The sequence below is a fragment of the Uranotaenia lowii genome, chromosome 2 (assembly GCF_029784155.1).
Source record: "Uranotaenia lowii strain MFRU-FL chromosome 2, ASM2978415v1, whole genome shotgun sequence".
Classification (NCBI taxonomy): Eukaryota; Metazoa; Arthropoda; class Insecta; order Diptera; family Culicidae; genus Uranotaenia; species Uranotaenia lowii.
In genome coordinates, this window is record NC_073692.1 from 289,359,155 (window position 1) to 289,373,732 (window position 14,578).

The 14,578-nt window shown below is 34.8% G+C and overlaps 1 protein-coding gene across 1 annotated transcript in view; it reads right to left on the reverse strand.

Moving 5' to 3' along the window:
* Positions 1–756: 756 nt before the first annotated feature.
* Positions 757–14,578, reverse strand: part of LOC129746341 (uncharacterized) — a 583,019-nt gene continuing 569,197 nt past the window's right edge. Inside the window, exon 12 of the mRNA XM_055739955.1 lies at positions 757–3,268. Coding sequence (XP_055595930.1) covers positions 3,222–3,268 — 47 coding nt within the window. The 3' untranslated portion in view covers positions 757–3,221. The remainder of the gene's footprint in view (positions 3,269–14,578) is intronic.

The window sequence follows — 14,578 nt, forward strand, 5'->3', positions numbered from 1 at the left end:
CTTGTGAATATTTGTTTTCCAATACTGAACGTTCTATGAAGCCAGTCATAAAAGTTTTTTTGACAAACCAGAATGAAACATTTGTTTCGAAAAAACTAGAGAAAAATTGTCTATGACCGGACAGCAAAATCTTCAGTTTATCAGAGGACCAAAATAGTTTCGTTATTGAATCCTTTTCTTCTGCTAACCATTTGAGGGTGCAATAGAGATGAAAAAATGAAAGTTTCAAGTTGAAATCATCTATAATTTTTAATATTTTTTGTCCGGTCATAGACAACAACTTGGTGTCCGGTCATAGAAGAATCGCATTTTTTTTTTGTTTTCCTAGTATTTCATTTGAACTTCCGTTTTATTATCTTATATCTATTGTAGTCGAAAGACAACCAATCAACGATGTCGTTTATGTGCAGTTCAAATTTTACAAGCCGAAAAAACTGACCACAATACAAATGCAAAGTTTAGGCGATCCTCTCCGTACTACTAGGCAAAATCTTTAGATGCATATAATTGGTTTACCTTTTCAGATTGGACTACCATATTTCTAACACCATATCAGGCTACTATTTACTTTATTTTCATGGCGTTAAAATATTATTAGGATATTGTGTTTTCGAAAAATCTATGTTGTCCGGCCATAGGCGATGTCCGGCCATAGACGACTTCCCCCTATATGAATTTCTCAAATATTTTCATTCAAAAAAAAAATACAATGCGATTTTTGTATAACTTGTATTTATTTAGTTTTTCCATTTTATAAAAAAATACATTTCAGGTTTTGAATTTAAATATCAATTTTCCTCTACCACTTTAAAGTTTTGTTTTCTCTACTCCACACTTCCTTTCCACTTGTATGTGTGTTTGTTTGTTTTGATTTAATCTGTGCATGCGTTTTTACATTGCATTGTTTCTTCTTTAACAAATCCTCCTGAACATTCCGTGTTTATTTTGTTAATTTTTCCAACGTTCATGTCTTCTGTTCTCGTGTTTTATCGGGTCGTACAGATATTATTTAATAATTTTCCTATGTTTAAGGTTTGTTATTCTGTCACTTTCTAATTTGTTCTTAATTTCGTGGGTATAGATTTCATTTTTGTGCTGCGGTTTTCAACAATACTAAACACTTTTCTGCAAATTCTTCGGTTATTTGTATGACATTTTTTATTTTGTTTTCGTCAAACAGTCTTGGTTCATGCCGATTCAGTTAGCCCAATCCGTCTGTTTTCTGTAACTTTTCCTCACGCTTCAACAAGACAAACATTCCTTCATTAATCCTGTTTCCGTTTGTGGGTTGGTAATAATATTAAACTTTCATATTTTTCTCTTGTTAATTTTTTTTTACTAAATAGTCGGCACTTGTTTTCAATCTTCTCTGCAAATGGTACTCGAAATAAATAAAATCGTAAATTTTTCCTTCTTTTCACCGACCACTGCTGATGGATTTTGTGTGCTGCTGCCCTTTCCTACATTGCAAACTCGATATCATTTTATTATTATTTATCCTTTTTCGCGTTCTGGTTTTTTTTCTCTTCCTTTGGAAATCAGCCCGCCATCAGCGTGTCGGTTTCGTTTTGTATAGCTCGTAATTGCTAGGCAAATAGTTGTTGTATTGTTTTTCACATTTCTTCCCTATTTTCCAATCTTTGGATTCTTTTTTTTTTTTTGAGTTTTCCTTTCTCGTATTATTACCATCAAAGTGGGTGTTTTTTCACCATTTTATTCTACTGGCTCCGAATCTCTGCTGCTTTCCGTGTTGTTTCACAATGTTCTTGCACTGACTGTGTTTTATCGTTATTAGGTTTTTTTTCTTGTTAGTATAGTACGTATTTTCCCTGTTTTTTTCTTCTCTCCCTCCTGTTCCGGTCTGACAGACAGATTGGATTGGAAAAAAGCATAGGATCATTTTTGAGTAGAAGCTGCTGAAAAAACAAAGCAAACTATGCACCGGAAATTGCGACTACGTTCCGATCTAGTCCGATGATTTTTAAAATGAGATGACGAAGTACAAATATTCAACAATTTCTAAAAGTTGGGAAATATGATATTTCGAATATCAGTTAACGCTTCAAAAATGAGAGAAAAACATTAACATGTGAAGATTACGTTACTAGATAGCTTCGCTGAAAATTTCATCAATTTCCATCCATGCATTCCAAAGTTATTCACAATAAAAGTGTTTTATTTTTGCGAATACACTTCTTAAATATTAAGGGGACGTTCAAATAATATGTAACACAATTTTCAATTACTTTGGAACTCTAATTTCGGAACTGTGAAGTATCAATAAGGATTTGAATTAGAATGTTCGGTTATAAAGAGTAGAAAAATGAGCGGTCTCAAATGACTGCCTTGTGGTACACAATGCGTTCCACGTATAAACTCAGAGTTTTGCAAATTGATGTTGAGATTGATGGAGAAACATTGATGGATGATTTTTTGAAGGATTTTTTGGAAAAAAAGTAGTCAAAGAAAACTCGCTTTAATTTATAGTTTATTTTGATACTTAACTTTATCGGATACTTGAATGGAAAACTCCGGTTTCCTGTTAACATTTTGGAAGGCAGAAACAGTTTGAAAGGTTTATTCATCAGCAAATGTGAAAGAAATTTCAGACATTGTGTTTGGAAATTCATACAGTTCAACTACGGAAATGTAAATCGATTCCAGATTGGAAATTCTGTCCTCCTTTTCTAAAAGCTTTGAAATGTCTTGATATTTTTTCGATTTTAAGGATAACCAAAATGGAGAGCATTTTCCCCTGGAGTACAAATTATGAGATTAGAATAAGAATTTTTATTGTTGATTTATGAGGACAATTTAATTGCTATCTCGAGTACCTGTTAGTTAATTCAAAATGAAACTTTTTTATTCAAATCTGAAATCATCAGGAAAACAGTCGCGATTTTCGGTGTCTGGTCCATGCTGATTTTTTTTCAGTTCCGCCAGCCATCCTCGTAAGTTTTTATTGCGCTAAAAATGTTTGATGCAGTTCGTTAGAATCGGCCCGCGTTTTTTTTTTCGTGTTCTTGTTATTCTCTCTGTTTGATTTTCATACAATTTGAGCGCTTATTCATGTTGCTGTTTTACAAGTCAGTGGATAGTAAAAATTGGGCCTGCAAACGGTTCTACTACTAGAGGATAGGAAACGTTGTGAAATAGGTCCGAATGCTTTGAGCAATGTAATGCAATGATTTCATTTTAAGGTTTTTTGGTTTATTTTTCATTCATTTGTTAACGATGGTATTCAAAATATGGATCATAAAAGCCCCACCTAAAAGCAAAGCGAGGAGACTTGTGTGAAGTCACTTGTAGAGGGAATTTAAATCGTAGACCAAGTATTTTCTACAAAAAATGAGGCCAAGCAAGAAAAAAACCAAGTACCAGTGCAAGGGAATGTAAGTGTGAGTAAAATAAAAGAAAGTTTTTATTTTTTAAGGTTTCTTTCGCGTTCTTAAGATTTTGTTTCCTTCTGATACATCCAAGCACACTCACACAAACAAACGTACACGGGCAGACAGATAAACAGACAACAGGAGGAGCGCGACTTTTTCCAAGTGATGTTATGTTTTATTCATATCACTTTGATTTCTCCGAAGACTTTGGCTGCCAAAGATCGTTGTTACATCTTTTCTTCTCGATGGAGGCGGTTGACTTTTCGCTCGCGATTTTTTTTTGCGTCTTCAGGATGGAACCAAAAGTTGATGGGAAGTCCGGGATGTTGGCGGGACATTTTCGATTTTTATTTTATTATTCTCTCGGTGGAGCCCATTTTTGTTATTCGCTCGAATCAGAACTTATGGTGAAGTTATTCTTAGGAAGATTATTTATAGTGACGTTCACTTTTTTGTGTTTTTTATGTTCGACTTTTCCTTTTCGTAAAGTTTTCATGTTTTATTTCCATTTTATTGGCTTTTTCTCACCTTTTTCTTCTTATCAAGTGAAATAGTTGAATTGGCGCTTGGGAAAAGAAACTATTGAGATGGACTCTTTTCGATACAGACAGGCTGGATAAGATTAGCTATAAGGTAAGTATTTTTAGATTTACATTTATTCACAGCAAAAAAACACATCTTCCAACAGTATCACGATTTTATCTATGAAAGGAAAATGTAGGATAAAGAAAAGGACAACTTAGGAAAGCCATAGGCTACACAAAGCTATCAAAGATCGTTCAGTGGCTTTAAATAGAGAAAAGATCAACTATGAGAAAATAAATTTTCTGTTTTGTTAAAATAAAAAGCAAAATGTGTGATATCTTGAAGCAATCATCTTCCAAATATCACCGAGCGTTATAATTCGCTTACCAAAAACTAAGATATCCACAGTCGCACATTAGGTGCGCTGCAGTTTCTACTTCAGTTTTACAAAACCGGCACATCTCATCACTGAGTTTGCCTCTGTTTCCTCGAAGAGGTTCCTTTCTCTTAACTGTAAGAGTATATCTTTCGAGGATATGAAGAAGAGCATCTTACAAATGATAAAACACTCAACCCACAGAAAGTATACTATGTATGCCGTGACCGAGATTCGATCTCATGCCTGCTGGATTAGAAAATTTGATGGCTATCCTCTTCAACACAGGCTGCAGCTTTTTCGATAGACATAGAAGTCCACAAGTTTTCTTGGAATCGGCTTTATGAATCTTTCATAAAGCCTTGCACCGATAGCTACAAGCCATTGAAATTTGATCTTTGAGTTCTCCCCATTATTTCAATTCACTTCAAGAACACAAGTAGATACTCTATAGAAAGGTTCAGATCCTTCCCTAGCGAGTGCATCCGCTTGTTTGGTTGTTAAAGGACGTACCCGGAAATTATATAACAAGGTTCTAACGAAGTACGATGGATGCATCTTCATGGATGACGAAACGTATGTGAAGATGGATTTTGGGCCAAAAATTCTACAAAGTCACTGGTCAGGGTGATGTTCCCGCCATGTTCAAATACGTTTTTGCCGATAAGTTGGCAAGAAAGTGTTTGATCTGGCAAGGTATTTGCTGCTGTGGTCGAAAAATCGCGGTTTTTTTTGTGTCAAACAAGACCATGGACTCTTAGATGTTACTATTTGTGCCAGGACCGGGATTCGATCTCCTACCCGCTGGCTTAGAAGATTTGATGGCTATCCTCTTCAACACAGGCTGTAGCTTTTTCGATAGACATAGAAGTCCACAAGTTTTCTTGGAATCGGGTATTTATGAATGTTTTAGATTGCCCAGCAGCGATGTTTACAAGCCATTAAAATTTGATCTTTGAATTCTCCCATTTTTTAATTCACTTGTAAAAGCAAAAGTAGAAACTACACAGAAAGGTTCAGGACCAGTCATGCGCCTTTCAGATCCTTTCCTAGCGAGTACATCCACTTTTCCGGTTGTTAAACGGTGGTTAACCTATCTTAAGAAGATTTGTGAGCTATATAAACGAGCGAAAATGTAAAGTTTTTGTTATTTTTTTCCAAAGAACTTTAAATTACACATTTTCGAGCTCAGGTGTAAAGATTCCTTCAATAAAAAAATAATAATAATAATAATAACGTTTGTGTTGAGTTTTCGACAGTATGTTTTGTCGAATTTATTATCGGTAAGTCTGTCCAGTTTCTTGAAACAAATATTTTAATCTTACGTTTCGGAATCGTATTCTAACAGTAGGAGATCTACACACACGTGTGAAAGACCCGTGGAGGGTAGGAGAGAAATCCAATGTTATGTACCAGATCCCATGTGGAGATCCCTGTCCAGGCCTATTCATCGGACTCACCAAGAATGCGCTTGACCAACGACTCTCAGGACATCTTGGCAACATCAAAGTACTAGGGACAAAACAAGATAGAAATGTAAACAACCCCACAGTAACAAATAGACAGAAAGAGAGAGACAACACATTCAACCATAGCCAGACTAGCGTATTGGATAGTAGCTTCAACAAACACACTCTGAAAATTCTAGAGACGTGTCATATTTTTAACACCACAAACACAGTCAACCAACGCTCAGATGTAAATAATCTCAACACTTGTTTTGCCTTAGTATTAGATAAATTACACAAACACAGTTATAAAAAACCAAATGTTAAAAATACCTTTTTAAAAACGACTGTATTTTGTTTGTTTAATAAATAGCCAATCAGTCTATCTAATCCGAACATGAAGATTTTATTCAACCGACGTTTCGGTGCTTGTTGGCACCATCCTCAGGGAAACTGGGATTTAAGTATAAATTTGTAAGAATTTGGTGTTATAATTAATAGTGTCTAGTGTGAAATAAGTGGCGAGGTCCTACTTACTCTCCTGCCACCAACTCAAGCATAAAGTAAATGTCGCCAAAAATTTCATCCACCGAGTCACGTTCATGTCACGCAATCCATCAAATCAAAATCCAAGCCAGGTTATTCACGAAATTTTACAACTGAATAACTACCCCAAAAGCCTGATAAACCGCTTCATAAACCTACAACGAAAAACCATAACAACAGCACCTTCCGCCAAACATGATCAACAAACTCCACCACCCACCACCCAATCAACCATCTTAGCCTGTCCACCATCCGTCGAAGAAAACCATCCAATCCCCAACATAACTCCAATCACGAAACAACACAGCCTGCACGACGACAGTCCTCCAGCCACCGATAAAATATCAGCCAACATCATCGAAGAAACTTTAACACATCATCCAGCCACCATCTCACTGAACCAGAATGTTTCATCCCACGCCGCAGAACAAACGCCAACTCATCCTACAAATCCAGCTACGAATGATCCGGAAAACTGCACTCCATCGATCTCCGCACCATCCAGGTATTTCTCCATCCCGTTTTTCCCTAATTTAACGGAAAAATAAGGGAAAATGCTGAAACATGACTATCCAACCATCAGAATTGCGAGTAAACAAACAAACTCGATAGGTAACCTATACAGTAACATGAAAGATCCCATCCAAAAAGATGATCGCTCCAAACTAATTTACTCAATACCCTGTCTAAACTGTGATAACCAATACATCGGTCTCACACGCCAAAGACTATGCGATAGACTCTCCGGACATAAAACGCTCATGAACCAGCTAGACACCATACCTCACATAGACTCAACCACAATCCCTTTGCTAGATAAACTAAAACAGAAATCAGCCCTGATAGAACACTGTATCGATTGTAAACACAGGTTCGATCTCCCCAACACCAGAATCATTGACAACACACTACGCCACCGCAATCTAGAATTTCTAGAGATGTGTCACATATACACATCCAAGAAAACTGTCAACAAACGAACAGACATCGACAACCTTAACACAGCATATGCATCCATTCTCGATAGATTTAACCAACACAAAAACCGACCACCAAAAATCTCTCAGAGTAAATACCCAACAGAAATGAACTCGTTACCAACTCCAGAAACCCACAGTTAGGCTCAGTAACCGCCATAGATAACTGGACGAAATTTACCTCTGTAAGAAAACGATATCAGTTTTGCGAACAGTTCAAATTTAAATAATGTAAACCATAACTTCCGACCTTACAGCATGTTAAAAATTCAAAAACGACCAAGTAATCGACAATAGGCTTACCTCAAGAACCACAACAAAGAACAGATGCATTATTGTAAGTAGGACCTCGCCACTTATTTCACACTAGACACTATTAATTATAACACCAAATTCTTACAAATTTATACTTAAATCCCAGTTTCCCTGAGGATGGTGCCGACAAGCACCGAAACGTCGGTTGAATAAAATCTTCATGTTCGGATTAGATAGACTGATTGGCTATTTACGTTACGTTACGGCTAACGTTAAAAATACCGATAGCCAGAAAACATCGCAAGAAGAAACTATGTTATAACAATCATATTGCCTAAAAGTACTGATAAGCAAGGATGGAAAAATTCGTTCACCAGCATGAACGCTAATGATTCTCAATCACCGCTCCGTTCACGATGATAGCATCGGCGATGCGAGCGTGAACAGACGACCGCTGATTGGTCGGATTGGCAATCCGAATGAAGGAACTTTTAAATACGTTCGGGTGAACGAACCGATGGCCGAAACGTTCGCCGCAGTTAACTGGATCGTTTTTTTTATTTTCACAACGACGTTCGTTGGGTGAATTGATTCGCAAATGATTGTTGAAACACAATCGCCAAACGATTGCACGATTGCATTCGCGAATGTTTCTGTAACCGGTAAAGGATTGCACCATCAGGTGCTTGTTTTTCGGCTAATTTTGTGCGTGTTTTAGCCCCCGCGCCCCGCGCTCGCTGACGGTTTGTTTTCTCATGATTTTATTATCATTTATGTTCGAATAAGAACATTCAGCACTTTTGCACATTGCGTAGATAACTAAACTGACAAAGGGGGGTTTGAAAATGTCCACTCTTGTTTACGAAGCCTAGGGATTTAGCTTTTGTTTACTGGGACATTTTTTTAACCAAAATTGCCAAATAATCATTTAATTATGTTGAGATTGCAAAAATACAGAATACAAAATCATTACTTTTATATGCGTCACATAAAAGTTATAAAATCCCACACATAAATATTGTAAGCCGACATAGCACTCAAATATCTGCCTATATCTGGGCGATTACGTGCTTGCCTACTTGAAGGCGTTTTGTTTTGTTCGAATTGGTTTTCGGAAGGAAATAAATAATATTATATTGGCTCGAAATTTTTTTAAATTTTTATTGTTAATTGAAATAACTATAATAATGTTAAGCCTAATACGTGCGTATGTTTCGCGTTCGTATCCCATAGGACATAAAAGCGAATTCCGCACCGGAAAATCAGCAGCTAAGACGACGTTTATTCGACTGAAACAATATCGACGGCTTTGATCGACACCAGGCCGACGTCCTTGCCTCCTATTTTCAAACCCCCCATTGTCAGTTTAGTTTTCTACGCAATGTGCAAAAGTCCACACTTTTACTAATTATATGTTAAATGTTCCTATTCGAACATAAATTAAAATAACATCATGAGAAAACAAACCATCAGCTAGCGCGGGGGCTAAAACACGCACAAAATTAGCCGAAAAACAAGCACCTGATGGCGCAATCCTTTACCGTTACGGAAACATTCGCGAATGCAATCTTACAATCGTTTGGCGATTGTGTTTCGACAATCATTTGCGAACGTCGTGGTGAAAATAAAAAACGATCCAATTGAACGCGGCGAATGTTTCGGGCTTCGTTTCGTTCACCCAAACTTATTAAAAGTTCATTCATTCGGGATTGCAATCGTTAGTGTTCATTGAGGTGTGTTAACTTTTTCCTTTCCCGATTGCTTCAATTGGCATTTAGAATTGAATGAGTTCACCACGGATTGCAGATTGAATGTAGGGGAGGAGCGGGCTATATGCGCCTATTAAGCAGAACACTGATTTAATCAAATATCACAGCGAATATGTTTACAAAAACTATATACACGTGTGCAGGCATCTGTTTTCTATACATTGGAGTAATTTTTATGTTAAAATTTTCTTCTGTTTCCAAGAGAACGATTTTATTATAAGTGTTGTCTAAAATGCCGAACCTCAAACCGTGCGGGCTAAATGCACCTATTTATGTTTTGTACAAAATTTCTGTTTTTTGAGCAATATTTCCATATAATTTCATTGAAACTGGTAGAAAGTAATAATTTCCGTACGACAAAGCTGAAGTTTTATAAAAATATATGTATATTATAATTTTATGGAATAAAACAAAAGTTAGGGTTGCCATACTATGGAGGCAGTTCATCTATAAGAAAAACTTTATCAAATCTGTTTTTAGATCTTCAATTCTTTCTTAAGATGTTATTCAGAGCTTAGATTTGAAGGTTCAATAATAAAAATCATTTATTTGTTCTATTTAACCTGTTATTTTAGGATGGAGGCATTTTAAAAACATGATGGGGGCATACAAAAACACTCTATTATTACACTATAAAATCATTATTTAACCTCCACAAAAGCTGAAATATGTTTAATTTCTTAAGTTCATTAGAGTAAGAAACAAAAACCATCCTAGTTTTTGTTTTAAGCTTCTTTACGTATAATTTTTAAAAGTCAAAATATTACATCAAAATGTATCAAAACCTTGTATGATTTTTTGAATTTTTTTGAGTTTGTAAATTCATAAAATTCTTTCTTGCCTTATGTTCTTAGCGTATCACCCTCAAAATGCATTGGTCAGATAAGCTGTCTAGTCAGCCATTTCATCAAACAGCCGTAGGGTCATTTAACCCGATAGGCCCATTTAGGAAACCTTTCCCCTACTTCGATCCGATTTTTTCCATGCTTGCTGATATGTGTTTTGTGTGTTGAAAATTTGAAATTTTATTATGTAAGAATGATTTTATAACACTTTGTTCAACAAAATCAGAAAATAATCTATATTTACAGTGGAATCCAACATTAAAAATACCGGACATTACGCTTTTACTAAAGCACAATAAGATGGCCATTTTGTAAACACAAATCATTACTCATTTTAAACCACACAAATTGTAGGATCCCTGATAAAGGTGTTATACGACACCGAAACATAGGATTAAAATATTTTTTTGTAAGAAACTGGACTGATTTGCCGATAATAAATTCAACATAAATAATAATTTCAACAATTTTGATTAATATGATTTTAAAAAAATTGTGTTCAAAATGTTAAAGTTTGGAAAAAAAAGGAAATCTATATAAATAAAAATGCATATCTGTCTGTCTGTCTGTTCCCTATAGACTCGTAATGAAAGTAAAAAGTGTATTCGAAAAAAAATGCAACACTTTGATTTGTGTATAACTTTTGAATACATGAATGTAAGTTGATGAAATTTTTCGAGAAGGTACTTGATTCACATGTGCAAATTTTTGTGATGTTCTGTCAAGTGGTTTTTTTTTATAACGTCCAATGAAGAAGTTTTTCGACTTAAATTTTCGGGCAACACGTGCACCATCTATTATGTATAGGGGAGAGTGGGGTATCGTGGGCCATGGGGAAACGTGGGCCACTTTTAATATCTCAGATGTGTGTTGAGATAAAAATCTCAAACCAACTGTCATCGTCGTCACGTTGCGTGAGCATATATTCTTATATGTTGTTGACTGAAATACGCATCATATGCTTCTTTTTTTTATCAAACTAAAAAAAGTTAGAAAAATTTACTTACATAATTAAAAAAACACCCGCGTATTTCATCGATGGAGAACCTAAAGTGCATAACAAAAATATGCTCATACGCTTATGGTCTTAGCTTTGTCATGATCTTTCACGTAGAAAAGGAATTTTTGATGAAACATCAATAAGTCACACAAACGCAACCAATTGGCAAATCATAGCTTGTGGGGAATCGTGGGCCACACATCTTGAATCACCTATATTTTTATGTTTTTATACACATTCAGGACTTAAAATACGTTTTTCCTATGTGTAAAGTTTTCTTATGCCAAATGAACAGTAATGAAAAATATTTTTTCCATCCTATATAAGAAATTTGCCAAAACGTTCGCGAGCCAGGTTTTGGGATCTAAGCGATCATACACAGCTCTCTTTATTATTTCATCATTAGAAATTGCTTTAAAATAACAAAATGAATCAGGAAATCACAGTTTTGGGTCAACTCATAAACTTTGCATGTTATTTGGTCAATTTGGATTTGGTGGCCCACGATTCCCCACCATTTTTCAAAATCCAAAAAATATTGCTTTTTTTAAACAATCAGAATTTGGGAAAAATAACTTATTAAAAGTTTCAAAAAAATACCTTATGATACCCTGAAAATGTAGAAAACCATACCATTTTTTATTTTCATTTTATTTTCTATAATAAGGAAGTTATGAAACAACGAAAAAAAGTGGCCCATGATTCCCCACTCTCCCATACTACAGTGGTATCGGGCCAACGGGTGGATTTTGTTGAAAAGGACATCAACCCACCCAACTGCCCTCAATTCCACCCTATCGATAAATTTTGGGCAATTGTCAAGCACAAGATGAAAAAGAATGGTAAGACGACTCGGGATGCAACAAAGATGAAGAGATTGTGTAACAAAATGGCCGCTGAGGTCAGTGGAAAGGGTGTCCAAACTATGATGAGTGGTGCTCAACGAAAAGTTCGAAATTTCATCAAAACAACATACGATTAATTTTTTTCTCATTTTTCCTTTGAAAGGCAATAAAACATTTTGACTACAAAACATTTTTATTTTGAGAAAGAGATAGACCCTTTTTAATGCGTCCAGATTTTGCGTGATCCATGCTTGCCATTTTCATCCATGCATTCAAAAGTTATTCACAAAACTAAGTGTTGCATTTTTTTTTTCGAACACACTCTTTAGGCTGCTTGCGTATGAATAAATTGGGATTCTCCCTTTTCAGGGCGAAGTCGGGAAGAAAGAGGCAGGTTAAGTTTATGTTATATTTGACATAACTCGAAAACTCTTATCAAATAAATGAAGTCAACATGTATTTTTTTTTTCAGATATTCAAAATATTTCTAAGGCATAGTTCGTGAGACCTGGGAAATATATGTCAATTAATTGATTAAACAACTTATGAAGCTTATTAAAACGGATTTATAATTTCAAAGCATGAAAACAAATTTTGATAGTTCATGTCTTCTTTGTGTTTCAATTTGAAACTTCAGCTGTTTCTGTCATTCTGTAGTGGTGACTTGTGATTTATGTAGTAAATTGATTTAAAATTATGCTCAAAACACAATTGAATTTTGAATAATTCAGCTAGTTAACAATAAAAATTATCTGAAATAAGCCTTCAAATAAACCGGCAACACTGTAGCGCAGGAGTTAGCAACATTTTGAACCAACAGATCAATTTGAATTTGAAACCTTGTCGGCGGGCCGCACATAAAATAACTTTTTTTAACACTAGAAGGACCGGCCAATTGAATATACCTATTCGGACCGTGACCAGTCAAAATGACTGGTAAAGGGGAAATTTTTTCTATCAAAATATTTTTAAATTTTTTCTTTTGAAATTATTTTGTTTTTAATTCGATAACATTTTTGTTATAAAATTGAAATATTTTTTCACCATGGGTGCCCGGAATCACCTCAGTTTGGCATAGTTGACGAATGCGTGTATGTCATAAAATGAATATGTCAAATAATTATCAAAAAATTGAAACACATTATCAATCTAATAATAAAAACATGTTAGATGGCTATAGTTATTGACCATGGGTGCACGGTTTCACTTCAGTTTTGTTTTAGTAGATGTTTTCTAGCATCCATTGCTCTGAAGTTTTTCAACCCGATGCCTATAAACTATACCTGATATTGTAGGTTTTGAAGCATATTTTTTATATAAGTAGAGCAATTTACCATGGGTGCACGGATTCACCGCTATTCATCCAAAATTAAGTTTTTTGCATGTTAAAGGTAAAGAATAAAGACTTTTAAAGATTCAAATGAAAATTTGTGTTACATACATGGTTTTTCACTATGGGTGCACGAATTCACCGCGTTTTAATCAAATATTGGAATTTTGCAATTTTTTAAAAAGCATTATTACAAATCTTAACTAAACCAAAGTCGAAATCATGCCTTTCATGTTGAGACATAATTATTTAAATAACGATTTTTATTTTAAGCTCCGTTTTTTCATTCTTGAAAAGAAATATTTCAATTATATCTTGAAATAATAAATTTATTTATTTATTATTAAAAAACAGGTTTTTGCCATCGTATATTTATCTGATAAGATCTGATCAATATCCAAGAAATTGGAAAACGGTTATCATGGATCGAGTGAATTTTAGGAATTATATGCATCAAGTTATGTCGTGCGACGGAAAACAGTGGAAATAAAAATAATGAATCAACATGGTCAAATGTACACATTGATTTGTTTTTCCTTAAAAGTTTTTCGATTGACTTATGTTGCATTTCAAATGCCTATCATATCTAACTCAAAAATATTTTGTGTTCTGAAGCAAGTTGAAAACTATTTATTTCTATATAATTAACAACGGCGAATTTGCAGTCATTCCGTGCACCCATGTTGAAAAATCTTAGCGCCAATGTGGTCTATCAGATAGACTGGCGTGAGTCTAGTCTAGGTATGCCAGGGGTACTGGGTTCGATTCCCGGTATCGGCAAGAAAACTCTAGGGTTCAAACCCCGTAAGTTGCCGACAGGTAAGATGTGTTTCCTCTTATAATAAGAATGTTCAATCAATTGCCAGCTTTATACACGGGTGCCGGAATACCTGTAAGGGAACTTGAATTGGAAAATTGTCGAACCTAATAATCTAAAAATGCATGTGAATACATATTTGGGCAGAAACTGCGGTGAATCCGTGCACCCATGGTGGATAACCAACGTATGAAAAATAATCAAATATAAAAAAAAAACATTTAAATTGTTCAGTTTCATAGACATAAGGTCTTCAAATTTGACTAAATAAGTACACAATTCATAATTATTTTACTCATACTAGTTCAGTATAAAACATATTTATCACCTAAAATTACTCGATTACTCGAAAGGATATGTATTAAAACTAACATAACTTTTACAAATGTTGATAAAATTTCGCGAAATTTTGACAGAAAGTTCGATTATAGTTGAGCAACAAAACAGACCAAAAAA